Here is a 24,702-nt window from a genome sequence, read left to right as displayed (position 1 = left end):
ATGAGAAATGAGGACTGCTCTACCTACAGGGATAACCTGACAAAGATTCCTTATAACTTTCTCTCCTGCAGCATTTACAACAAGCAGGGAAGGTTTATTTGCTCTGTGCAGGGGTGGAAACACTGACCAGTGAGAGCCAGCTGTGACAGGCACACTGTCCCCCTTGACATGGCAAGTCTTCCTTACCTTGACAAGGTGATAAGGGGGAAAAACAACCCCTCTCATTTTAACTGGGGACCGTTTAAAACCAGAATTTCTTCTTTTGTAGATGCATTTTGGTGCCTAAGTGTGCCAATGCAGTTGCAGATGGCTGCACAGTGACTGCACCAAGCATGCCTGGACAATCCATCCCTGAAGAACTGCCTCAAAGCGTTTCCATAGCACTCAACTTGCTTCTAAATTTACTCTGAAATTCACTCTTACACACACAGACTTCCTCAGTGCTGATCCCAGCTCTCTGCTCTGTACAGTCTTGTGATGTCTATCTAAGAAATTTTCCATGGATCTGGGAGAAGGGAAATGAAAGCATCTGCAGTCTGGCACTGCTGGGAGCATCAACCAATTTCTAAACCCTTTCATGCATCTATAGATCAAGCACAAACCATAGCAAAAACATTAAACAAGAGAATATGTTTTAGGGAGAGATCTGAGAGACCTTGATCTACTCCTCAAACACACAGCAAGTTTTGTGTCTCGACACGCCCGTGTGAGGAGTCGGTGTTTTTCCATCAGCCACGACTTCACTGAAGTGACTCAGGAGCTCCAGTGAAAAACCTCTATAAACATTCATGCCAAGTTCCAATGCTGCACTGATGAACCCAAAAATCAGAGTGGGGCTTAGGGACAGGAAGTGACCTCAGTACTACAAGACTCGAGGAATATTTTGTGTGTCAATTTTTAGCATCTGCCCTTAGAAAAAGCAGTATAAAGTGCAATACAGTGCACCACCGAGCTGAGTCTCTCAGGCCTGCAAGTCTCATCAAAGAGACGTTACAAAAATCTGTGTGAGACTTCAAACAATTCCCTCCTGCTTTGGTTATGCTGGCAAAAATAAACCCTTGAATTGGGAACAAGCAGCCCCGTGATGAATCTCCAGCATATTAAAACACTTCACTAGCAATCTGTAAAATCTACAAGCAACTACCATCTGGAAATAACCAAAACAAGTGAGTTAGGAATGATTTGCTTTCTGTAGAACTTTGAAATCAGTCTGCCTCACAGGGCTATAATCCAGATTAATTTACATATAAATTCTCTTTATCTCCGCTAAATCATATTGCTATTTTAAGAAATATGGCCTTTCCTAAATCAGATTTATGAGTGGTTTTGTTCTTACAATTACACTAAGTTGAACTCTGGCTACTCTTTGTGCTACTCTTCTTTATATATGCTCAAAGTAAGCCTATCTAATTCTTTTACCTTGAACATACTCACCCATCTGTGGCCAAACTGGACATAAACACAAGCAATTTATTCACGTCAATTAAAGTTTGCTCTACTACTTAGAAGGCAGTACTTTTTACTAACCTGAACTAACCAGCAAGATTCACTGAGTTTTCATCACAGCCATAGCAGTTTCTCCATGTAAGCATTCAAATTTTCCTTTGTAACTTTTCAACTTCCTTCATTAATTCCTCATTTCATGTTTCCAACAGTAAAGCAAAGTTATAAACCACCTGAATTGCTGGTGAAATGCTGACTTGAAATTGAGAAATCAGCAGGTTTTCTGTTTAAAAGTTTGCAATACTTCAAAGTGAAATTTTAAAGAATTTAATATCTATTTGACATATTACACTAAGACAGCATGGTTGGATTAATTTCTAGGTCCCTGGACAACAATCCATCCATGCATTCCTTTTCCAGTTCTACTGCTGAGAATACTGTTACTGTGATTCTCTTGATGAATTGAAGTGGTTTTGGTGTCCTTTGGGCTGCATAGCCTGGGTTAGCCCAGACTACCTTCCCAGGCTGTTTGAGCTGACCTGGCTAACGTGAGAGCCACAGCCAGGAGGCAAAGACAGCCCCCCGAGGCCGAGCTCCAAGGCAGTCATCTCTGCAGAGGGGAAGGAACCTGCAGCAGGATGGGAACTAAGTCTGGAAGGTGGATGGATGTCTGTGGCCAAAGGATCAGGTTTTCAGAGGCTGACGTGCCACCTCCACTTTGCTCAGCCTGTAACACACCACAGCACTGCACTCCACGTTCCTCAGCAGCGCTGAACCTCCAGCACCTCCTTCCCTCTGAGCTCCAGGAGCCCCCACACTGCTGGCTTCTCTCCTTTCTGACAAACATCCAAGCAGCTCCCAGAACCACTTGGGTCTTGTCTGGAAGCAAACCAGCTCACCCAGCTCCCCCATCCCAGGCCCTGTGGCAGACCCAGCCATGGAGAGCTAAAGGCCTCCCAGCCCCAGGAGAGATGATAAAACCAGCCAAAACCACAACTACAGCTGCACTGGGGAATACTTGAAATGTAACTTTTTCGTGTTTTCCCAAACACAGGGATACACAACCAACAGTCAACACATTCCTTTTGAAAGCCTCTTAAATGCTGCTCAACACAGAGTGCTGCAAGCAGCCAGGACACAACCCAGACATGCTTGTGGGAGAGGGTATGGTGGTGTGTTAGGGGACCACGAAACTGAGAACCCCTTACAAGCTCAGGCCATGAGGCTCCATTGGCACAAAAGCCCTTTCACACAAGAGCTTTGCCACGGGGGCACTTGGGAGAGAAACACAGATGATGTCTGTACTGGGGGAGCTGAGGTGGTTTCCCAGTGCTGGGACCACAAGGTGCACCCCCAGCAGGGGCAGCCCAGAGAGGAGATACTCAAACACCCAGGCACTTGAGCTGGTCCAAGCCCTGAGCAACCTGGTCTAGTCAGACTCGTTTCAAGTAGGAAACTTCACTGGAGACTTCCAGAGGTCTCTTCCAACATGAATTATTCTGTGCTCTGACTGCATGACTGGAAGAGGTGTGGTGTGAATCATCACCCACTCCTGTGGAGTGAGCTCTGGCTGCAAGCAGGGCTGGCAAAGTCTGATCCAGGCCCCTGTGGTCTGGTCACTGCTGAGAGCAGGACTGGGAACAGATGTGCCCTGCTGAGCATCTGCAGATTAGGAGCAGCCAGACTGAGCAAAATGTGGCAGGATGTTAATGCCTCTGTCTGTCCATCACAATATGTTTAACGTGCTGCTTGTCTTATTGAAAAGTCATGTTAAAAGCTACCAGTGTATTTTGACTAAACAAAGATATTTAAAAGGAACATATGCATACATAGAAAAAAAGCCCAGAACCATCAGATTTAAATTTTAAGCTTAAACTACCTCACAATGTTTATTTTTGAAACAGACCTTTCAGTTGTGTAGTCTAAAAAAGACAGAGGAGCTCAGTGCAGAGGTAAGCAACTATAGGTGGGCAACAAACCCACCAAAGAGCAAGGCCAGCTCCTGCATCTGCAGCGTGTTAGCCTCCTCCCACCCAGCCCAACCTGAGCAAGCATACGGAGAACACCAACCAGAGAGGAATCCCACTGTGAAGCAAAAACTGCTGAATACACAGTTTATAAACAGATTCCATTGGGGAGCTAGAGGAACACACAGTGAAGTCAATTTTCCCTGAACCTCAACATTCTCCAGTCTGTTAATGACCAAAACCAGTGATTTCCCCAGAAAAGTCCAGCATGTCCTATCACTAAATGATTTTAGGTTCAAGGCAGACACATCAACAGACAGCTCTGCTTTCCCTGTCCAGGGCATTCTCTGTAAAGTTATGGCATGAAAGACAGTACTTGCCACAATAGGTGTAGATGAGTTTGGAGTCTATGAAGCGAACTTTGAGGTTGTGCAGCACGGCGGGCTCGTGCAGGTAGCTGAGTGCTGTCAGGTCGTTCTCACCAACCAGGATGTCGGGGTTCCGCAGGGGCGGCAGCTCCTTCGTCTTCGGGTCGAGGCTGTACTCTAGGTCCTGGAAACAAACGGGCACCCTTCAAAGAGCTGCTGGCTACCTTTCCTCCCCCACCTCCTCCAGCTGCTCCTCCCACCAAAACGTGCACAAGGTAAAGAAACCACAGTGCAAGATTTCTGATCTCTGGTGATTTGAGTCAGCAGTTCTTTCTCCAAAAATGTCATCTAAAACTTCCCAGAGGGGTTTTCTATATGTACCACTGCATAGAGACACCATCATTTTGGGTTATTGCTTCTGCAAACCCCATGCTTTTGCTGCCGTATCTTTTTATTATATAAACCAAAATACACTATACCATAAATCCAACCATCTTTTCCCTATTGCTTTCCTCTTGAGTGGAACAGGCAGGGGAAGAAGATTCCCACCAATCTACAGCCAGTTTCATACATGGTAGCACAACACGGGAACGTGGGCAAAACACCATGAAAAACACAAACACTGAAAAAATGCTGTTTAGAACTTTTTTCAGAAATAAATTAATCTCTTATATAGATGTTCTAATTGCATCTGTCTCTAGATCTAGAATCACTTTATTTACCTGCTATTTCCATGAAAAAAAACAACTCAAAGGATGTGAGCTGTACATGGACAAGTCATCACTTCTCAACACAGTACACAGCACCTTCTTTGCAATGTCCTTAATCCTTGCCTTTTTTATCTTTATTAATTTCTGCTGGTTATGTTCAACTTAAAAGTCACAGTTCTTTCTGCAACACTGTTCTCCTAGCAACCCTGTCTCCCCGGAATAGCAAACCAGGGCTATACATTTAATGGCATAAGTAGAAAAAGATGATGCCACTGAACATAACAGGCAGTGGATGAAAGCAACTGCTTTTTAATTTATTTTAAAAACAAGTCAAAATTGATTTTGTAACTAAACAGTAAAATTTATCACACCAAAAAAATTGCTGCAGAAAGTGAGTGGACAAAACCAACTGCACACATCTAAATACAGATATATTTTGACAGAGCTTCCTGCAATAGAAACAACAGACTCTGGTTGAGAACAAGAGCTATCAGCTTACAAACAATACACAGACTTACCTTGCCCTCTTCAAGTCGAAGCTGAAGGACTTTATCTCCAGGTTTATAATCTTTGAGGAGTTCTGCTGACTTCCACACCTCCTCTGGATCAGGGATCCAAACCCTGGCATACTGCAGTACAACAACAACAGGAAAAGATTCGTGAGCTTTGGTTGCACTATAGTTAAATCATTGAAATAAATGACACTAATTTTTTTTTCTTTTTTAAATACATGTTTAACAGACAAAGCCTTAAGCAAGAGGCAATTTAATTAGTACATCTAAGGTGAATAACTTGTTCTATTGATAAATGGCTGCACAAGCATAATTTTATTGCCTATACAGAGAGAAAAAGGCATTTTCCACGCAGAAGGTATTCCAAGACACACATTCAATACTGAAAATCTACAACTTAAAAAAAAAAAAAAAATCAGCACTTTCAGAAAGATCAAAAATTTGTCTATCCAAAAACATTACTTGGAGCAACTCTTTTGAGTAGGTTCTAAATGCATTTGTAGCATAATATTATAGAGCCATTTTTGTCTTCTTTTTCCCCAAAGAGAATACTTCAGCCCATCTGTGTTAATTTAGGCAAAGCTGCCTGATCAAGTGTTAAAGCTCTTCCTTTGTAGTTACAAACATGGCTAGTTTAAAATTGATTATATTCAGAATGCCAAAAGAAAAAAAAAACCCTGAAAGATTTGGTTGAAAAGACCTCCAGATGAAAGAGAAATACACAACAAACCAGATTCCCATTAATGACCATTTTCATACAAACTTTATTCAAAAAGTGACCCAGTGCAAACATATGATTTGTTTTCAAAACCAGCAAGAATATTCATATTTTTCAGTGAGTGAAGATAGAATGGTTACCTCTTGCAAATAATTTAATTAATTTGCGAGAATCAATTAAAGATGTATGGAAACCAGCTGGTCACTTACAGAGTCACATGGACATGCAAATACACAGATATGGAAACAGCTCTTGAGTAGAACAAGGAAAAAGCTGTGACATTTTTAATATGTTCAAGCTCCTGAAGCCATGCTCCTGCTATGCCTCGAGAGCATGGAGATCACACCACACCCACCACCTTTGCAAACAAAGCAGCTTCTTGGCTCTGGAGGTGTTCGTGCACCTCACTGCAAAACATTCTCAGTCCACTAACTTATTTCAAAATAACTATATTTTAATAACTATATTTGTCAAAGCATTTGATGGCAGAGAAAACTGCATTTAGTCATACAGCTTCACCACCTAATCTTACACAACTTCTTTTTGTATAGCCTCCTCTGCCTCAAAGAATGCTGAAGGGGTTTTTTTTTTCCCCCTTATTAACCCAGTTTTCCCACTACAGAAAATTAGAAACTGCTCATTTCTGCTAGGGATTTTGTGAAAGACTTCACTAAAAACTTCATATTGCTTTCTTGCTGCAAGACAGGGCATGATAAAATGTGTTGAGCAGCAGTTTGGGGAGCAGGACTATCGTATCAGGGTGTCCCCCATGCAGCAAATAATGTGCTCTGACTCCATGATTCAGAAGGCTGAACAATTGCTTTATTAAAACTATACTATATTACATCAATACTACATTAAAACTGTACCAAAGAAAAACCCATGACAGTCAGACACAGCTTTGAGCGACTGGATCACTCAAAACAACTTTCACCAGTGTCCAATTAACAAATCATTTTGGGTAGATAATCTCCACAACACATTCCACATGTGCAAAAACAGGAGCAGTGAATAGAGATAAGAAGTGTTTTCTCTTCTTCTCTTTGTGCTTCTCACTGCCTTTCCAGAAAACAACCCTTGGGAAGGTGTGCCTGCTGCTCTCAGTGCAGAGCTGTGGCCACCCAGGACCCTGAAGCCCCAGACCCAGGAGAGGGAAGTGACCTGCCCAGCTCCTGCAGCAATTCTGAACCTCAGGAAGCAATTTGTTTCCCATTCCTGTGATGATCCTCAAGAACACTGCAGATGGGTAATGTACAACAGCCTAACCCAATGGCTTTTACCCTCAACACATGGCAGCCTTCAAAGCACTGCCTTCACCCCCAGAGCTGCTGCACAGCTCGTGCCCACACACACAAACCACTGAAAGGAGAAAGAGAATGAAATAAATAAATAAATACTCGCTTTCTTCATCCCCACTACACAGTATGTCATGCTCCCACACCTGGTCTTTCTCCATCATCACTGGGTGTTACTGCCAGCCCTATGAATCTACTTTATACCAAGACAAGGAGCTTTGTCTTTGTAGTCAATTTGTGCTTGTGTGGCTACTTTTTCTTTTTCTTTGTTAGTTCCATATGTATTTGCTAGTGTTTTGAGTGCAGAAGTGCTGCATTACTTTATTATTTATATAATCTTTTCCCTACCCCCCAGGAGATAAATTATTTCAAAAACAGAAGATGCCCAAAACAATTACTCAGTACGTGCTCCTGCCAGCCCCAGAGCACGGTGTAACAACGGAGGAGAGCAGCAGCAGAAAGCATGGATGGGCACTTGGATCAGCTGGTTTCAGCCCTTTGGGATCCCCAATTCACAAAGCAAGGAACTTTGGGGTGAAATGAAGGTCTGTGCTTACAAGTGTATGTGCAATGCAAGCACAAACCCACAGAAACTATAATAAGTCCAAAATAATTAAACAGGAGTTGACAGTAGAGGTGCCATATTAAAGCCAAGGAGAGTGCTAAGGAACAATGTTTTCTTTCCTTTCCACCTGATTTGAAACAAAAGATACTTTGTAATAATTCACAAATCATAAGTTCATTATTTCATAGAATAGTAATTTCAAATCCTAAAATCATAAGATCCATATATTCAAACACAGCACAATACACCTGTTCTCACAATTCTTTTATTAAAAAAAGACAAAAAACAAATACCAAAACAAAAAGCTAAAAACCAAAACCCTGCCAGAAATCAGGTAATTTTTTTCAGTTTAACAAAAGATGCTCCAGCATCAGACACAGCTGAAGACTGAATGCATACCACACCTTGACCAGGTTCTATCCCCAACTTGCAGCAGAAGTTCCCCACCCCCAGTACTTCTGATAGGACATTTCTTCCAAGGAATTAACAGAAAGCAAAGTAAATGTGAAAGAGGAAAGCATTTAAATGCCGTCTAGCAGAAGGAATCAGCAGGCTGGATTCCCTTAGGCTACACAAAGAAAAGTTTCCTGACCTAAGAAAGGCAGCAGCCTGAAAAACAAATGCTGATAACCTGAAGCAGCAAATGCTGTGCAGCAGTTTCTCACTCTGCAATCTGTGGCAGCATGGAATAGGCATCTTTAATTTATCCAGCTAAAACTGTACATTTTATACCTTCTAGACAAGGGAAGGAGAAAGCAGAAAACAGATCACCATAGAAACAGCGCCACTACAGACAGCAGAACCTTCCATGACACAACCCTACAGACATTAAAGCCATCCTATGAGCGCCAGGCTGTAGCTTTTCATCTCCAGCACCAGTGCCTAGCCTTAAATCCCTGCCAAAGAAAACACCTGGTAAAAGGAATGGGTGGGAGGAAAGAGAGAGATGTTCCTAATTATAAGTACTGAATCATTTCTCAACATTCTCACCTCATTAACTTAGCAGAATGTTTTGCAAAATCAGATTTTCATGCTTTTATATAATAAGTTGATACTAAAATTCCATTGCTGCCTAGCCTTTACTGGGATCCAACCCTACAGAGGAAAACAAAGCACCAGCACTGGTGGAAACAGGACCAAGGGCCTCTCTTGGGAAATACCTTACTCTGATATCTGCTATTCATCCCTCTTTATTTACTAGTATATAAAATAGGGTTTATGACAAGATTGGAAAAAGGCTAAAATAAGATAAAATTCTAGAGCTACTGATTTACAAATCAGCCTTCTAAAAAGGGAAGGCAATTCTAGTTTAAAAATGACTAGGCTGTCTAACATTCTAGCACTGAAATGACAATATAAATTACAGCAAGAATCAAATTAATTTTAGCTTAATCATCCTAATTATGATCCATGAATACATTACTCTTCGTGGTAGTTCAAGTCAAATTTTGAACCACGAAAATAAAACTTCTGACAGGGGAGATACAAGTGTGACTTACTGCAGAAAAGGCCATGAAATAAAATTTTGGATAAATATTGCTACCTTTCACGTTAGCCCAAATTTACCACTAGTGTCACTCGCACTTTCTATTTCAGTACTGATTTGGCTGTTAGTTCCAGTAATTGATCAGTGATCAGTATTGATTTCGGTACTGATTTGGCTGAAATAAACGAGCTCTGCTGTCCTCCTTCAGTGGGTGTGACTGTGGCCCAGCAGCGCTGACTCCTCTGTCACTGGAGGTGCGGGATGGGGGAGCTGGGGGGACACACAGCACATCCTCCCCCCCACAACACAGGGCACCTCCAGCTCCTAACCCCAACCAGCTCCAAAGTCAGAATGAAAATAGAAGGGATACCAAGGAGACGCCCTGGAATCCAGAAGAAAAATAAATAATTAAATGCATAATGACAGGACTATTTCAGATCTCAGCTTCCTGCCTAGACTCTCTTCCAGCCTCAGCAGACCAACATAAAGAAAACAGCATCTCCAAAACCCCCTGGAAGTGTGAAGTGCTGTGCTTTGTTCAAGGAAGGGCAAGCTGGGCAATAGTTTATAGACATCTATAAAGCAGCTTGAGAGAGTTCACAGCAGAAAACAAACACAGAAGTTTTCACATCTTACTGGTGGGTCAGAAGGCTGGCTGGATTACTACAACTTTACATAATAAGAAAATATAATAGAAAATCAGAGTATTCTGTCATACCTCGTGATTTCGTCTTAGATCACATGGAGAAATCAGCAGACTATAACAATTATCTATCAAATGAGACCATATGACTCACAAAGCCTCTCTGCTGAGATGTTAACCTCTTGAGGTTCTAATTGACACTGCTGACAGCACGGAATTAGCAATGCAAGCGGCTCAGCAGTCTCGGCAGCAGGCAAATCGTTTCCTACTTCCATTGCACAATCACAAACACAGAAGGAGGAGATACAGCTATCTTCCCAACTCCACAGCTCTGTGCCTCAGAGCTCAAAGAGTTCATTAAATGAGCTACATCCTAGAAGGAAAAAGGAAATTTCAACTCGGAGAAAGCTGTCCCAAGTTTCTCAGCGTGGCCTACACATCCAAGTGAACTGGTATGATTTTCACTCCAGCAGAGATCATCTCTTTTGTTATTTACAGACAGCCTCAAAAACCACAGTCTTTCACACGCTAACCATGAAAAGAAATACGAGAGACATTGCCCCCCTCCTTTTCAAGAAGGACCTTGGGTCTGGGCAGGAATAAAGCAACTCATTTATATCTGGATCAAAGAGACACCGTCAATTCTGGCAGCACCAGCTGAAGGAGCCAGTGGAACAGCAACAGCTGGTGAAAGTCAAAGCCAAATTTCACCAAAATTATTCAGTGTGAACTTGCTGCTGACTGAACATGGCCACCTGGAGAGAGCAGGCTGCCTTGCTAGGCTGCAAAAAGAAGTCTCTCTGCCAGTAAGGGGTAACAACAAAACAGAGCACAAAGTCATCAAAGTTCACACTGCAGCAGTGTTGAACTGATCTTTGCAAAATGCAAAGTTATTACAAAACGATTTCTTGGGATTTCCTTGGCTGGGGTTGCTTTGAAAACACAATTTGATGCTATTAGAACAATTTCCTTTCAACTTCATATTTTCCCCTATGCTTGGTTCACAGTGACACCACCAAAGATAATAATACTGAGCCTAGAAATACTTGAAACAGCACAGTTTAGTTTTTATAAGCTCTACACAAGCAGATCAACAGCCAGCTGAGTAACAGGCAAACACAAGTCTTGACTTGACCAGTCTGGATCTCCCACAAAGAGATCAAGATCTCTCACACAGGAGGAAGTCCTGCTTCTCACACTGCTGGAAACAGTAAAATTTGTGCCACCCATCCTGTGATCCATGGGCAGTCCCGAGGACACGCTGCACTCCTGCACTCTGAAAAGTCAGACAGGACTTTACTCCCGGCTCATAACAATGCCAAGTAACCAGGGAGGATTGGAAAGTAGAGCATCCTTTGGGCATGGAGCACATTTTCTGTCTTGTTGCTCAGCCAGAGCTATTTACAAACCTCTTGTAAAGTTTAAGGCCTAATATTTAGAAAGAATTCATTTGATAAGAAATTTATATCATGATGTACAGTAGGGGAAACATAAGTGACAATGAGTATGAATGTTTTATCTGAACAACAATCCCACACGGTTAGCTGACCTCACAGGAAGATCAAAAGCCCTGTGTTACCCTGTCTCATGGGAATTCCCTGAGCAGCCACAAGCAGAGCTCCCAAACAGAATCCAGGGGAAAGCAGTGACCCAGGCTCTGAGCTACCCCCCAGGATGTCACACTGTGAGTTTGCACAGCAGTGATACTGTTCTGCAAACCTGGCTCACAGGTATGCAGGTAAGGCACTGCATCCTTCACCATGCACAGGAAACTCCTGGAATCACAATGAAAAAAATCTGTTGTACTTGAGTACTTCATGTACCCTATAAATATCCCCTACATAAGGCTATAAAAGCCCCCACCCCCCTTTCTTTCCTTCCTTTAAGCATTTTTACAAAGTATTCTTTGTATCTAGGGCCTGGGGGCTTGCAACAACAAAAGCCACTCGTATGTCCTTTGCCAAACACACCCAGATTGTACAAGGTACAGGCAAAAACTGTCAGCATCCCCCTGAGATTCACTGCAGCAAGATCTGTGTCATCTGCCACTGGAAAAACACTGACTGGCATAGCTGAAACCTTACCTTGCTTCAAAGGGATGCAAAAACCCTAAATCCCAAACACAGGATATCTATGTACACTGAAAATCAGAGAAAATTCCCACCCTGCAAATCTACACCTTGGGCCTGACACCAAGGCCAAAAAATGTAGTTTTACTTTAAACTCCCAAATCTATCAAAGAGGAGTTCTATTCCAAGGTTGTAACTGGCACAATGGTCCTATGAAACACTTTCAGGGAACTATTAACTTTCAGGGAGTTAAAACACATGAAACATTTAAAAGTTCAGCATTTTCTACACCTTTAAAGACAGTTTTCTACATTTCATGCTGATTAACTTGACCTTCTCTTCAAAATGCCATACAGAGGGAAACAGATGTGGTTGGTAATCAGCTGTTACTAACACAAACAACACTTCAGCTATCGGAGCGCTGCCCACTGACCCCCCTGAGCTGCTGAAGAATCTCCAGAAAAGATGGCAGTAACAGGGAGATCAAGCCCACCAATGTTCTGGACGCTGCTTGAGACACAAAACAGCTGAATAACCACAATAAGAGCTGCAAAAACATCGAGCAGAAGTGTGACGCCTACCTCAGACTGAGAGACAGGAAAATATTCTGACTCATGTAAAATTTCATTTGGGGTCATACCCACACAGAGAAGCAAATGCTGTATTGCATTTCGATCCATACCACCAGAACAAAGGCCAACAAGAAATTATATGCTAGTGATTTCAAAAATAAGTTGATTATAAGTCTGCCTTAAAACTCACAATTCCTCCAACCTGAAAAACATGTTACAGGAATTGTGCAGCAGTGGCCACAAGAAATTTAAGGGCAAATGGAACAGCTGCAGTTACCCTGAATATTCAGCTAATGAGACTTGTTGCACTGAAGAAACCTCACTAGGAAAAGGATGCATGATTTCATGTTTATGTGCTTACAGTGAGTGCTGCTCCAATTAAATAAATTTAAAATAGCCTACACCTAAGAACACAAAAAGATATTCAGCACAATTAGCTGCATGGGTGTCTACACTTAAGATTCAGTAACACAAACATTGTAAGGGCAAATAAAACAAGTGGCTGCAGGATTTTGTTTCAACATCAAGATGATGCAAGCCATAATAAAGACTTGACAGCACAAATGTAGAAACAGACATAACTTCCAGATTCAGTCCAGACCCTCACATTCCTTCCATATTTTTTATGCTGATGTCACACAATGAAATGCTGATTTCACTTCGTCAAGTCCTCAGATGGATTTAAGACCTTCCAGAAGGTTTCTACAACTATTTTCCCTGAAGTTTCTAGAAAGCTCAGGGACAGGAGGCAGACTCCCTGAGTCAGCCTTCGCTCCTCCCAGCCAGCCCAGGGCTGCTGTGGGTGGAAGGGGCTGGCAGCAGCCGGGGGCTCTTCACACCCAGCAGGAGCAAGCCTCCCCTCGGCTCCCACGCCCTGCCCCAGCACACAGCCATCCGCAGCCTGCCCCGGCACTATTCGGTGTACCCAGCATGGCAAAAGAAAGGGCTGTGTTGATCAGACAGATGCACCGTGCCACTGCACTGGAGCTGGGAACAAGGAGTTACTGAGAAAGAGACAGTGGGGCCAGAACTGCTCACCTAGCTCACAGAGGTGGAACAAGGCTGCGTTTCCTTCTACCTGTAAAACATCTGGAGCACGGACAATTGCTGACTTAACTGTGAAAGTTTAATTTGGAAGTTAAAAATTAAAGGAAATATATTTGAGAGTAGATAAGGCTGAGAGTGTCTGAGAGTGTCCTTCTGTAAAGTTTCTGGGAGTGCCCTTCTGTAAAGCTGAGCTCAAGTCCAAAAGCACCATCTTGTTTTTACTTAATCCTAGCCCCGAAAAAGCCACATTTAAAGTAAAACATCAAACTGAGGTTTTAAAAAGCAAATATTAACTGAGTATTTTTTGTTAGGCCAACACAGAAGCCCCAGCTGAGATGCAGTTGCACCATTAAAACTAGTTATCCTTGAATAACTCAAGCTAAGCCAGTAAAAGCTCTGTTTTACTCAGCTAACCCAGAGTGTAGCTGTCACCCAGACACCCTTCTGCTCCACTACAGCAGCAAACTGACACCAGTGAAGCACATCTAATGAAGCCATATTTAGTTCCACCAGTTTTCCATGGGAAATTAACAGTAATTTACAGCCAGTCCCCACACAAGGAAACCAGAGTGGCCTGATATGAATGACCTGGCAAGCTCAAACTCAAAACCAGCGAGCAGAGTCAAACCTCCCTGAGAGCTGCCCTTCCTCCACAACAGCTGGGGGAAGCTGTGAAAGCAGAACTGGGCTTAGTGGCCACAGAGCTGCTCTCCAGAGCTCCCCAGCAAGAGCAGCAGCCATTCCTTCCCCTGGATTGTCAGCCCTGAGCAGGAGCAGGGGCTGTGCTGGCCGTGAGCACGCCGAGCCTCCTGCCCCAGCAGGGCAGGCCAGGGAAGCTCTCTGGGCTGCAGACAGGGGAAAGTGCACCCTGTCACAGCAGCTGAAGCAAACTTTCAAGCATACCACATTTAGCCTTAGAGAAACTATTCCACTGCTTTTCTCTACAAGTGTTCTCTCTGTGATTGTTTGCAAAAAGTTCAAACCAGCTTTATGTTTCTGGTACGTGAGACTGTCACAGGGAAGAAGTGCGCTCAGACATGAAATTCTAACAGCTTCTGCAATTGCTTCTCCTCTTGCAAGATTTTTTCTAAGTGAGACCATCTCCTAAACAATGAATTTAATGTCTGGCATGTTTGAAATAGCCATGTATGTATCTCCAAGACTGTAAGTCCAAACTCAACACAAATCCTTATTAATAAACTCTCACACTGTAATACTATGATACTAGTAAGCACTTACATGCTTAGCTATACAGACCTGTATATATTAAAACCAAGGAAACAATTGAACATATTCCACTTACTTTAACATACATATAGTCTAAAACTTCTATTTCCATCCCATATCTCCTGTAACAGAAATCTTCAGCACTTTCAGAGGCAGCTGGTGTTTCCTTTCCAGGCAAAACAGGCTCAATCTCCACGGAACATATTTCCATCTCTCTTGTGCTGGTGTACACTAACTCATAAGGCAACTTGGGAATCTCTCTCTGGTTTCCTCAGCAAAACAACTGAGGTCATCTGCTTTAAAGATACTTATGAATAACCCATGGAGTCTGCAGAGAGTAACGTGTGACAAGCCATGTCGGGGCAATGAATTCCCTCATTGTTAGACTGCCTCATAGTATTTTCAGGTTATTTCTCCAGCTCTACAAAGCTCAAGAGTGTCCTCCTGTAAACCACAAAGCAGTTGCAAAACTCTCTTGTCTTGTGATAATCAAATGGAAGAACTCAAGGACACCACTGGCAATTGGAGCAAGAGTTTATGATTCCTCATAGCCATGGGTATGTACATCATTCAAATGACAAGTCCCTGTTTTTCCATGTTTAGGACTGCCAAACTAGAAACATGCAGTTTACATCTACATCTACAGCAGCCTTGGAAAACAACATGACAAATCACATGGCATACTTACCCTGTGGGAGCTGCTACAAACTCAGAACCAGAGCTCTTCAAAGCAACACTGCTTCAGCCTCTACATTTGATCTTCAAGCCAGGGCTCTCATCAGGCCACAGCGTGGAAGAGTCAGTTCTCAGCCCTCCCCACTGCCTCCCGAGAGCCAAATAAACTCCACCAGCCACATCTGCTAATGGCCAGGGGCAACGTGCATCACCCTGACAGCCTTACCCACCTACAGCCACACCTGGAGCAGGGTTAAAAGGCAAAAATGGAGGCTTGATGAGCAGTGAGGGAAATGCAACAGCTTTCAAGATGCTTAGAAAGCAGCCACAACCTTCACCAAACAGCATGGAGCTGACAGACACGAAAACACAGCTGCATTCTGCATTCCTGACGGACTCTGCTCCAGTTTCATCTCTATAGTGCTCCCTCAAACCATTCATGATCACGGTGACTTCTCATTCATACTTGTTTTTTGGTATTATTTGGTATTATTGGCACCTTCTTTTCCCTCAACAATCTAAGAAGCTTTACCCCAGCCTTGAGTCCCTCCATAGAATTATTATTCAGGGAAGAATCTTGCTGTTGCTCCTGACTAACAGGCCAAAGAAATTAAATCCATGCCACTAAGGAGAACAGAAAGTGTAAAACACAAGATCTCTGCTTCTGTAAGTAATCCATTTTCACCTTCTTCAAAATTTACATTAAAATTTGCAGATGCTCACATTAAAAGTTGGGTCAGTATCTGCAATCCACAGACATTCAGCTGAAGTCTTTAAACTTCATTAGCAGTGCCTAATGCTTCCTGTGCTTACCTTCCAGCTCCTTAATATCCACAATTCAGCAAGGAAGGCACTCTCTAATGTAACCACACTAACTCCTTTGCCTCTTTTAAAAAAAACCAAAACAAAAACAAAACAAGAAAACCCAAACAAAGAAACAAACAAAAATCCAAAAAAACAACAAAAAAACCCACACAGAACCCACACAAACTGTTTTAGCGGCATTGACTTCTTCTTTATATTTCATTTGTATATAAACAGACTGACACATAGAAACATTCTACTAAATACTGCAAGCAGCTGCAAGCAGCAAGCAAAGCAGCAGCACTGTGACAGAAAAGGCCCAGGTTATGACCTGGATGCCCAGGAAGGTCCCAGAATCACCGAGATCATCAGCTCGGTAACTCCGTGGTTTCCAGGTTTGTGCAGGGCTGGGCAGCCCAGGTTAACCACCTCACACATGTGTCATATTTGGCTGCTGCCTGGAGCAAACTGCAAGCACAGACTGTGCTAAAAGGTGAGTGGCACCATAAGATGGCAGGGTCCTGAAAGTGGATGCTTCTGCTGAAAATACACTCTGGTTATTAAACATTAAACCTGGCCTTTAAGTAGACAGGTCCTAATTCATTGCAACACTGCATACACTGAGCTTTCCTCAGAGAACTGGACAAGAGACATTCCCAGGATTTTTAGTTTGTTTTCCTGCAAACATCATTTCAAACAGCTGTAGGACACCAAAGTTATTTCCCTGCCACAAGAAGAAATGAAGAATAAAGGGCTTGGTCTTTCAGATTTATGTGCTCCAATTGAAAGCATAAAATTAAGCAATGTGTGATTACTCACAGAGGACAAAGAGAAATCTTTGCAGTATCAGCCTTAAGCAAACTCAGGGTTAAGCAAAGCCAAGAACCCTGAGAACAAGGAGGAAATGATGCAGTCCTAGGCAAAGGGTGTAGCACTGCTCTCTGCCAGGAGCCACCAAGAGCCTTGCCACTGGTGTTGGCAAACAAGGCCTTGGAACCCAATCACACAACTCCAGCTCCAAAGTAAGGCCAGCAAAAGGGAAAGTACTGTACAAAGAGCCAGTGAACTCATAACACTTTGAATTTGCTCTGTCTCCCGTGACTTTTAGATAACAGGTTTAATTTCACACCTAGTGCATTCCCACTTACTTAAAAGTTTGATACCAATTTGAGCCAGCCAAATTCTTAGAAACATCATCCCTATTCTAGCATATCTTTAGTGGGGTTATGGTCCATGGAAATAAGCAGAAAGACACAGTTTGATGAAAAAGGTCAATGTCACAGACACGATACAAATTTCCAAGAACCGTGGGTTTATTTCTGACCATAACACCACATTTTCCTGCAACAACAACCACCTGTTGTTAAGCACAGATAGGAAGCTCCTCCTTGCTAATTCAGCAGCAGAGAAGACAAGCAGAAGGTACATTCTGCTGCTTCAACTCACTGGAATAGCTTGCTAAGGAAGCATCAGGGACAAGAGCCTTGCCCAAATGCTGTTCCTTGGCCCTGGGCCCAGCTGCTGAGCTCCTCACTGCCAGGGTCCAGCTCCTCACACACAGTTGTAAACACTGCTCCACTACAGTGAGCACAGCATGGGATCAGACACAGCCTCTGCACCTTCCAGCACGGGAAACAAAACCCAGCCAGGCAAAGCAGCTCAGACTCTGCTCAGCCCTAACTTCACACACACAGCAAGGTAAGGTGACTGCAGTCAAGAGGCACAAAACAAACCCCTGACTCACTTTTATCAGAGGAGCTCTTGCTGCTGGACAGCACAGAGCAAAACTGGGTCCATCATCTCTGCTCTGGCCAAGCTGCCTTTCAACCAGCAACACCTGTACATGTGCTCATATACACATGCAGCTGTCAAAGACCCCAGTAACACAAGCAAAACTTCAGTAATTAAATACTTCTTTTGTGTATACTTTGTGCTGTCAATGAATGAAACCCAAATTCAATGAATGTGTATAAACTACTGCATGAATATAATAAATAATTATACATTAATGTGTAAAAGTATCTAAAGGAGAGGTGCCAAGAGTGTACCAGGCTCTTCTCAGTGGTGCTGAGCAGTATGACAAGAGCCAGCAGGAAGGAACTGATGCTCAGAAGTTCCAATATAATATGAGGAAGGACTTCTTTACTGGGCAGTGACTGGAACAGGCTGCCCAGAGAGGGTGTGGAGTTTCCCTAACTTCAGCTATTCAGAGCCACAGGGACACAGTCTGGTGCCCTGTGCTCTGGGATGGCCCTGCTCCAGCAGGGAGGGTGACCCACTGAGGTCCCTTCCAGCCTGGCCCATTCTGTCATGCTGAGTGTCCCCCAGGCTCCTCCAGGCACAGCCCCAGAGCAGGCTGCCAGCTGCACGCTGCCTTCCCTCACAGCCCAAACCACCACTGCTTAACCTCACTGCCACTTCTTGCTTCAAAAATCCTACTAAATATAGGCTGCCCAGAAACAGTGCAGCCATGTGACACTGGACATTTGTGTGACTTCCTCCAATTCAGCTGGCTCAACGAGCACATTTCAGCAACAAAAATGCTTTCTTTAGTTCAATGCAGATTAGGCAGTGAGTCTCATAAAGACAAACTACCTTGTTATTAGAACACATGGAGAGAATTAAACTCCCAAAGTCCCCACAAGCAAACCCTAAGAGTTGGGTAAATCTGTATAACCCTTACAACTCAACATGGAGCTCTCTGGGCTCAACCAAAGATAATCATGGTTGCCTACACACAACTTCTGACACAGCAGGAGCTTGGCAGCACTTTATCTAATCATTTATTAATGTAAAAAATAAGAGTAATCCATTACTTAACCCATCTGGTACATGCTATAAAGTCACTGCAGCAGAAACAAACTGCAAATAACAGCGGCAGCTCCATGTACAGACATCACTATTCTGCAAGCATTGCTGGTGACAATTTGGGGTAGATCCCACATAATCCACTGATTTTACCAGGTAAATGTTTTAACGTGACACTCAAATAATTGAAGAAATAAGACCAATTATAAATGGGACCTTCACACTTCTTTACACGTAACAAAGAACTCACACAACTTTCAAGATTAAGTCTACAGGGGGCAGGAAAAGAAAAAAGAAGAGCATTTTAAAATATAAAGCTATTATGACCCCTCCCCAAAAGTAGCTCTGAACCATGCTACACTTCCAGTGTTCCACCAGGACTGCTGGATGCACCCTCCCAGAAGTTACTTGCGGGCTCTCAGAAGCTTTCACCAGCAGCCTGGTGTCTGTCCCCACCAGTCTGGCATCATTTCCTCCTCCAGACAAGCTCAGCACGCAGGGGAGCAGCTCTGGCACAGAGTGGGCTCCAGCTCAAACCACAGCCTGCCTTGCTCCCCAAGGCTCACACTTTGTTTCACCAGCAGACTGCAGACACGTCACAAAGTGCTGCTGGAAAGCCAAGAGCTGCCTCGGTTTCTTCAGCTGCTGTGGCTGACAGGTGACTACAGAGAACAGGTTTTTTACAAAAACACAGTAAAATGTCAAGGCTAGGTTAAACCAAGAGTTGTTGGACTGCTGGGTAATCATACCCTCAGCACCTTCAGTTTAAAGGCAATAGGAATAAAAAGGGAGCACAGCACCGTGACTTGGCAGAGCTGCCATTTGTTTATCCCAGAGACACAGCAGGTCCCCCAGGCAGAGAAGGAACTGAAATATTCCCCGTTCTGCTGCTGTGCTGGGTTTTAAAGCACAGTTATAAAGTATCTGTGCAGGCTCCCTGCCACGGGGGTGCAATTCCTCGACAGCTCGGGCTCGGTTCTGCGAGAGCCCCTGCTCGGAAGCGCGCAGCCGGAGCAGGGCAGGAGCCGCAGCCGCGCCTGCAGGACTGCCATCCCTGCCCGACGGGCACAGCGCCCTGCCTGGACCAGCTGTCCCCTTCTGGGCACCGGGTCACTGCCCAGCGCTTACAGGACACCGACCACACGCAGCAGCCTGCCTGTGAATTGCAGAACGTGTAAACGTTTTCCTAAGGATATTCTCTGATTGATCTTTGTATACTTTCAAGCCTAATCAACGGGAAAGGAGATTTAATCTGTGAAACAGATAGCAGCTAACAAGCTCTAAGTGATGTCCAGATGTTTGAAAGACAAAGTATTTGTTGGTAGAATTGCCTTGGAAAGGTTTGGGGCTTGACCTGCTTCAGTGATCTCTGGCCCACTGGGAGGTTAACAAAGGATCTCCACCGACAGGGGACACAGAATGCAGAATTTAGGGGCCACAAGGACATGTGACAGAACCCCCAGATAAGAAAGAAACTGAAAAAGCCCGCTCAAGTAACTGTGCTGAATCAGTCCTGGCTGGGTAAAAGGCAACTCCAGCAGGGGCAGATCCTGACCACAGGCACACAGCCACCAACCCAAGAAATCACCAACCCAAAAGAAGAGAAAGACTGAGCATGCAAGACTTAGCATGAGAACCAAGAGAATCATTAACCAGTAGAAGACAGAATACTAATTAATAAGGGAACTAGGTAACTTGTAGCCAGTGAACATTGATGCCTGTGTTTGCTAAACTGTATAACTAGTGAGAAGTTTGGGCAGTCATGGTGCTGGCTTTGTGGATTTGCCACCCAGCACGCCTTTCTGTGCAGAACTGTAACTGTATTTGACTTACTTAAAGTCAAATATCTCAGCTCTGTGCATGGATTGGCCCTTGCACACTGGGTGAAAGAATCTACTTTAAAACAAGTCTGCACAGCAATATACAGAACTATATAATTAAAGCAGCTTTTTTTTTTTAATCCCAAGAAAAGCCCACTAATGGGCACAGAAATTTTGAAATAGTTCCATTTTCCCTCTCACGCTCAGGTTGTTTTTTTGCTGTATTTCCCTCCCCACGCAGCACTAACACACCCAGGCAGAGCCATTACTTGGTCAGCATCTGCTCTTTGCCATTTTTGCTTGCAAGCACCCAGCCCAGCCAAAGGAGAAGACCAAGCACTGTAACAGCCCTGGCTTCACCCCCAGAGCAGCTGCTGCACACAGCCACAGGAAACCAAGAAAGGGCCACTTGCAACGCTGGGGACAGCACAAGCAGCTTTTGTTCTATGCAGTTTCCTCTGACACTTCCCTAACTCAATTTATTGCTCATAAACCCTCAAACTGAACCATTTCAATGTCAACTACTGAGATCAGCTTGCCCAAGCCATGCTCTCCAGTGAAAACTGTTTACTGTGTTCAAAGGAACATTTCACTCACTAAAACTGAAATTGGATTAGGCCCTGTGTTAGGACCAAGCTAGCTGGAGCCAGCTCCCCCTCATCTCAAGGATAATGGAAAGGGAGGAGCACACTGGTAGCAGCAAGAATGAAAATAAATGAATCTCTGACTGAATGGATAAGTAAATAAATCAGTGCACTGTACACAGCCATACAAAAGGGAAACAGAAATCCTGAGAGGGCAAAGCAGCATGCTCTAGGAAAACACAGCATGAAAGAGAAACAACTCAAACCCAGGGAAAAATAGATGGAAACAGGAAAAAAAAAAAAAAAAAGTCACCTCCACTCTGATTTTAAAAGAGGCAGTATAAACACCATGTCTGATCTGTTTTGTTGATTTGAGAAGAGCGTGTGTTGGGGCTTGGTTTCACACCCCTGAAACTCACAAAGGTGACTTGAAACATAAAACATGGCACTTTCAGCAGAGCAGTCAGATGAGTTCCAATTCTAGGCAGAGCATTCTCCCTTGTTCTTAATTTCCACAGAAATCAAATTACACTTAACAGAAGCCAGTACATGGCCTAGATTGTCCCTACCAATTTTTATGGGTCAGCAGAAGTAGGTATATAGCTGTTGTTGGTCAACAGTTACTGAAATGGATCAGTGACATCCAAGCTGTTTCTGTGACTGTTTGCACAGTCCAAAACTTCCAGAAATGAACTTACAGCAAGAGCACCGACCTGCTAGAGGTATATATCCAACAGGACAAGGCTCAAAAGCATAATGTTTTCAGTAAGAATGCCTGAGATGTGGAACTGATTTAAGCTGCTTCACCCCAAAACTAAAGCTAATGCCCTCAAGCAGAGTCTGAATTTGCAGAGTCACTGGGCACAGGAATACAAAGCCTCGTGGTTTGGGCCCACTGCTCACAACTAGTTTGTGGGTGCACTTGAGCCAGTCCTTTAACTTAAACCCAAAATTCTGGATTAACTACAACCATGTCCAACTCCAAGGCTGGCTATATAGCCACCAAATTTAGAAACACATCTGGATGAATCGAAGCAGTAGGGCTTTCACAGGAGCGGCATGACTTCCTCAAAAAATCTGTAGCGCTGGTTTCTAACACAAAAAAAAAAATAGCTTGGAAAAATAAGAGTTCCTTTCAGCTCTTTCAATATGTGGTTGGGATAGTGGGTGCTAGCTTTATGTTGGTAGGCAAAGAACCCAAGTTTGAAGGGATAACATACTGGCAAACTGGACACACTGAAGCATACAGCAGAGAGCCCCACTTCCACCACCCCCAGCTGGAAATAAGTCCATTCTGCAGAACAGAAACATCTGAAGAAATGCTGACAACTTCTTTGCAGCTCTGCTCATCCAACCATTAACATAACTTCACCAGCCATTGTTGCAGGTTACACCAACACAGCCACCTGAAAAACACAGGCAGCTTGGGCTGGGGGCACCCAGTGGGAGAGAGTAAGAGAGCTGCCTTTGCTCCAGGGCACACAGCAGCAATGATGTCCTGAAAATTCATCCCTGACCCTGCTTGCCACCAAAATATCTATGCCAACACCATATGATAAGAGCTGATACTACACTGGAAGCTCTGGTACTTTAAGCAGCTGCCCTGAATGACAATCTCTGCTTACCAGTTAACAAAGATGTGAAACTCACTCTTCCTGTGCCTATGTGTGTCTCTAAAGAGGACAAGAGCAGCCTGTGGTGTGAGTGAAGCACAGACACAATCCCACTGGCCTCCATCACCCAGCGAGTCCCTGCTGCAGGATCATCCCTGCACTCGTCTGACTTTGTGTTTGCTCTTTTCACCTCAGCATGCTTTGACCTTAAATCCATTATTTATGTTACCTAATCAAGGATGAGATACTGAATGCTATTCAAGTAGAGAGGGTAGCCAGCAGAGTCTCTCTAGAGCGCCCAGCAGGTTTCCTACCCTGCCCAACTCTGAGCCATGCCCTCCTCAGGAATTATAAGGGGCCTTGAGCTTTCCACTGTAACACAGTTCCAGACAACAGCACACCCACATTTTTGGAGCAGTTTCTGACCAAAGGATTCAACCACTCAGTGAAGAGAATTCAAGGTCAGATGAAGTTGGAAATTAAAAAAAAAAAAAAAAAAGAAAAAAAAGAACAAGCAAGTAGTCTGATCCACACTTTATAAGACCTTTTAATTCCATAAGAAGAACATCAACAGAGAGGGAGAAATCAAAACCACATTTCTAAAATAACTCCTTACACAGAGAAGGTCTGTTGGGTGCCTGGAAACAATTCTGCAGCACCATGGCTCTCTTGACCAGAATGGTAAATTTCATTCCTTTGGGATAGTTCAAAGAGGTATTCTTGCATGAGACACAAAACACCAAAGTGTGCCATATCATTAATGTATTTAGTATTCTTTTGGGGGCACAGCCATGCACCTCACCTCTCACAATCAATCTCTCCCACCCAAATACACTCTCAGACAGAGGCAAGTAGCCCCTGTTGAATGGACTGTCCAGTTTGGTTTGTCCTGATGCAGTCACTGTGCTGTCCCACCACTCCTGAGTGGGAGGACTCTACAAATAAGGTGACTTATCCATGTCAAAACAAAAGGTCTGTTTCCTTTTCTTCCCTGCAGAGTGCTAGACTGGGGATAATTCTGGAGTATTTCACTAAGTGGCTCAAGGATCTGGATGGCATGGCCTTCCTACCAACACTCTTTGACTGTACAAGCCTTTTGAAAGTACTGTTTGGAGTTTGTCATGCTGTACTGCTCTGCTCAATTCCAGTGACCTCTGTCATGCCTTCTGCCCTTAAAGACCTGTTGTCCGTCATTTTTTTTTTCAGATTTATGCACTAGCTCAAGGCAGAGCAATGAAAACAAAGCATTGCTAGGGGTGAAAACATCCATTTCCACAGGTCAGTTTGCAGGCTTTGCCATCAAGATGCACAGGACAGTAACTGTTTCTAGGCAGAAGCTGATGAGATACTAACACACAACACTAAAAAGATTAGAAAAATGTCTGATTAAAGAGCATATGAGAGTCACGCTGCGCATCACTGCTGACTGCAGGGCTTCTGAACGACTGCCAGAAGAACATAATCCAAAGGTGCAGTGTCACCAAAAAGCCTAGCTGAATATCAAAGCGCTCATGTCGTAGAAGCCGTTTTTCCTCAAGGAGCGGGACGGTGCTCCCGAAGGCGATAGCCGAGCCGCCCCCCGCGCTGCTCCCGGCCAAGGCGCATCCCCGCGCTGCCGGAGCGCGGAGCCGGGCGGGCGGGGCGGCTCCCGCGGGCCCGGGGCACCGAGCCCTCCGGGATGCGGGGCCGGCACTCGCCGGGATGCGGGCCCTGCGCCCGCGGGATGCGGGCCCGCCGCGGGCAGCGGCGGCGGCTCCCGCTGGGACCGGGACGGGG

At 44.1% G+C, this 24,702-nt stretch overlaps 1 protein-coding gene across 1 annotated transcript in view; it reads right to left on the bottom strand.

Annotated features, from left to right (window-relative positions):
* MYO5A (myosin VA) overlaps positions 1 to 24,702 on the bottom strand; it is a 97,512-nt gene that overhangs the window by 72,613 nt on the left and 197 nt on the right. The window contains exons 2-3 of the mRNA XM_041418782.1: positions 5,007 to 5,117; positions 3,791 to 3,962 (exon numbers count right to left, since the gene is read on the bottom strand). Coding sequence (XP_041274716.1) covers positions 3,791 to 3,962; positions 5,007 to 5,117 — 283 coding nt within the window. The remainder of the gene's footprint in view (positions 1 to 3,790; positions 3,963 to 5,006; positions 5,118 to 24,702) is intronic.

This window comes from Onychostruthus taczanowskii, unplaced genomic scaffold, assembly GCF_017590055.1.
Source record: "Onychostruthus taczanowskii isolate IOZ18803 unplaced genomic scaffold, ASM1759005v1 scaffold6, whole genome shotgun sequence".
NCBI classification, from domain to species: domain Eukaryota; kingdom Metazoa; phylum Chordata; class Aves; order Passeriformes; family Passeridae; genus Onychostruthus; species Onychostruthus taczanowskii.
The sequence above is the reverse complement of the archived record's forward strand: the minus strand, read 5'-3'. Positions and strand labels throughout refer to the sequence as shown.